Source organism: Nansenia antarctica, assembly GCF_963989245.1.
Source record: "Nansenia antarctica genome assembly, chromosome: 12".
Classification (NCBI taxonomy): Eukaryota; Metazoa; Chordata; class Actinopteri; order Argentiniformes; family Microstomatidae; genus Nansenia; species Nansenia antarctica.
In genome coordinates this window covers 16755339-16758969 of record NC_137682.1, presented here as the reverse complement: position 1 = coordinate 16758969, position 3631 = coordinate 16755339, and the positions used below count along the sequence as shown (strand labels likewise).

At 41.4% G+C, this 3631-nt stretch overlaps 1 protein-coding gene across 1 annotated transcript; it reads right to left on the bottom strand.

Moving 5' to 3' along the window:
• Positions 1 to 870: 870 nt before the first annotated feature.
• Positions 871 to 1716, bottom strand: LOC308168948 (thiosulfate:glutathione sulfurtransferase; the record flags this gene model as incomplete). Its single annotated transcript, XM_080543586.1, has 4 exons — positions 871 to 925; positions 1076 to 1238; positions 1452 to 1574; positions 1710 to 1716. The coding sequence occupies 4 exons, from the start codon at positions 1714 to 1716 to the stop codon at positions 871 to 873; spliced, it is 348 nt and encodes a 115-aa protein (XP_080399712.1).
• Between the last annotated feature and the right edge of the window lie 1915 nt (positions 1717 to 3631).

The window sequence follows — 3631 nt, the reverse complement described above, 5'->3', positions numbered from 1 at the left end:
TTACTCACAGGAGCCATATCTGTCTGCAGTAACGCAGGTTTGAACAGTAGCAACAGCAATTAACGTTCGCCTTGAGGGGCCAAGAACAACAACAATGATAAAGGCATTGTAAAAGATTAGAAACACTGAACTCTGAGGCTCTGGGAAATATAACAAACTGCTGCCATCTTTTGGCTAAAACTGTGTATTGCAAAGAGAGAATCCCCAGGCGTTCTTTATGGACATTGACTTCTTATTACGAAAAACACAGACATGGTTCCATATAGAGTCTAGTATGATCCTTCACTGAATGAAAAAGGTCAATCACAATGACATGATTACATGTATTTTTTTAATGATAAAAGCAAGTCAAGTCTCACAATATATTGACAGGAAGCGAGAGCAAGGTCAAATGAAGGTGGCCAGTAGAACACAGGTTCACATCTTTCTTTCTGCCAAATCAGGTAGGGTAAGATAGGGACACCAACAAATACTATTTAGCAAGGTAAGCACTAAATAAAAACATCATTGATCATCAAACTGCTATTCCTGCATTCTCCTCAATAATTCTATGGATCATAATAAAACAAATGTTGGTTTTATGTTCAATTAAATTACTGTAAGTGAATGCAAGACTGCCTGTGTGCTGGAGCAACACAAAGTATGAGAATATATTTTGTCAAAGATGGTCAACCCAAAAAATATGATTGAACAATATCAGAGGGCTGTAGGGAAGATGCTCAAGCGGCGTCTAAGGCTAACTTGGATCTGTAACAATGATCTGAATCGTTCAAATATATACCTTCTAGAGAGACTGGTTTCATGGGATTAGTTTTAGCATTATGCAACAGTAATTACAGAGATAGATATTCTGCTACTCCAGAGGGTGATTCACTTTCCCTCACGTTCTTCCCACTCAATGTAGCCCCCCTTGTAGTGTCTGGCCCTGGGGGGGAGCGAGAGAGAGATAATATAAGTATTTTAATGCTTTTTTAGTAAGATACTGTGGGTGTGGTTGTTTGAGTATGTGTACATTATGTATTATATTCCCATGCTAATCCATCTGTTAAAGTATGACACGTGTAGTCTGATTTACCTTGTGAAACCCAGCTGATGGGCAATGTTCAGGGCTTTGGAACTCCGGCCACCCATTTGGCAGTGGAACACAATGTTGTCGTCATTTTTCCCAGGAGCCTTCACCTCGAAGATCAACTGAAAGTGCTCTGGAGACAGTTTCAGAGATTCCTCCAGGTCACTCACTGACACATATAGCAATAGAAAAAAGATAGATACCATTGGTCGACAGATATGCAAAAACATAACACAAACATACACACACACAGGCACACCACTGGGCATTACTTGAGAGACAAGCCCACAAACAATCCTATAACCCCATCACACACACATAGGGCAGATGTGAGTTTACCATTGGACCCGAATACATCCATGTAAATGAAGATGTTACTCACATGGGATATTTACAGAGTCAGGGATACATCCAGCCAGGTATTCTTCAGGTCTGCGGACGTCAAACAGCTGGACGCTGTGGCTGGCCAATTTAGCCTTAAGCTGCTCATAAGTCACCTCTGAATCTGAGACAGAGATTGACACACAAGAGAGCATACTAATCCTAAAATAACTACCGTTCTATGATATACTTCCCAGCAAAATCAGTGTTGACGTGCATTGCTCATGTTTGTTGGAGAGGCTTGCCAACCTAAACTCACCATCCATTGTAGAAGAAAGACTCCTGTTCCAAACTAGAAGAATATTCACCCTACGGGTTGTGGTAATAGGCCCTTAACTGTATCCTGTAGCCTTAGACTATTATGAACATGTTGAGGATAACTGTTCAGGTAAAAATTCTCCAACTAGTTGAAGGGTAAGTCAGGTTGTGTATACTGGGTCTTTCCTCACAGAGCAGTCTATTGTTGGGTGGTTTGAATACTATGAATCATCTGAACCACACACAATTGAACAACATGACAGCAGATCCTTTCAGTCAAAACATGCACTGTGTGAGTGTGCACGTGCGTGTGTGTGTGTGTGTGTGTGTGTGTGTGTGTGAGGGACAGAGGTTCTGGACTACATTCGCTGGTGTCCTAACACATGCTATTGTTCAAGATAAGCAGCAACTTAGGCGTAGACCTATACATTTTTAATTCATCTCCTCCACAGAAATTAAATATTTGGTCTACCCAAAACTGAAACTGAAACTGCCTGAAATAGTAAATCATGGTCTAGAGCCGCATGGTCCCATCTCCATTACACTACACTACACTTCTACTTATTTTATTACTACATACTGGCCGATGAGGCAACTGCTTAGCTAGCAAGCTAAGTTAGCTTGCTGGACATAATAAGCCAAGAGCTGACGCTGATGGAAATGGCTTTCTCATTGGTTAGGGTTATCCTTATGGTTTTCATGTATAGAGCTCCGGACGTCACGTGACTCGAGTCACGAAACTTTGTTTACGGTGGCAGAATAGAAAACCTGCGGCCGCAACGGATATACTTGAGTGCCAGTGGCAACTTCAGACCATAGATAGATAATAGATTGAACATCACCGACCCGGCGTACTATTCAAGCCATTAGAAAACGAAAACGAAAATGCAAGCTAGCTGCTAGCTGTCTGCTAGGCTAAGTTAACCTTAGGTAACGTAGAACTAGATTCTTGTACAGGATATCCTCACTTGTCAGTAAAAACACACTGAGGACCCTATCAGGAGCTCTCATTCAATGTCACTTCGACTATGCCGTAACATCATGGTACTATAGAACCACAAAGGCCCATAAAACAAGACTCCAGACAGCCCAAAATAAACTGGTTAGGCTTCTGCTAGGCCTCAACCCTAGGACACATCTAACCGCTGCTCATTTTTTGAGCCTTGATTGGCTACGAGTAGTTGACAGAGTGCAGCAGCTTGCACTGGGCCTGGTCTTCAAGATACGCTACACCACAAAGACACCCAAGTACCTGTCAACATACTTCCAAAAAGTGAACAACGTCCACACATACAACACCAGAGGAAGCTCCACGAACCACGTTCAACCGCGTTGCACCACAAACAAGGGGTTAAACTCGTTTGCAAACTATGCAGTAAAAATGTGGAACGCCCTTCCTATAATCTTAAAGGAGTGCAAAACACTGCCCACCTTCAAAACCACTCTCAAAAAACATTTACAGGAGGCTGCAATCCGTAACTGGACCCTCTAAATCAAAAATCAGATTAAAAGACCCGAACTACCCACTGTACATACTTTGTGTTTTGTCCCCCGCCCCCACCGGTGGTGTATGTCCCCACCTGTCCTACCCGCTGTACATACCTTATGTTTTGTTGTATTGTTCTTCCCATGATGGATGTATGTTTATCTTGTAGATAGTAATAGTTATTTGTCTGTATTATCTTGTAGATAGTACTAGTTATTTTTTTTATTTTTTTTTTTTGTTTTGTTTTTGTCTGTCTTACATGTAACGATGAATTGAGAATCAAGGACCCCAATTGAAATAAGCCAGTGGCTTTCTTGGGTTTTTATCCTGTTAGTTGACCTTGTATGTAATATGTACTCTCATGTACCTACTTCTGCAAATCTTCTAATAAAGTTTTCAATCAATCAATCAATCAACGTCCCGTTACATGTGGCCTA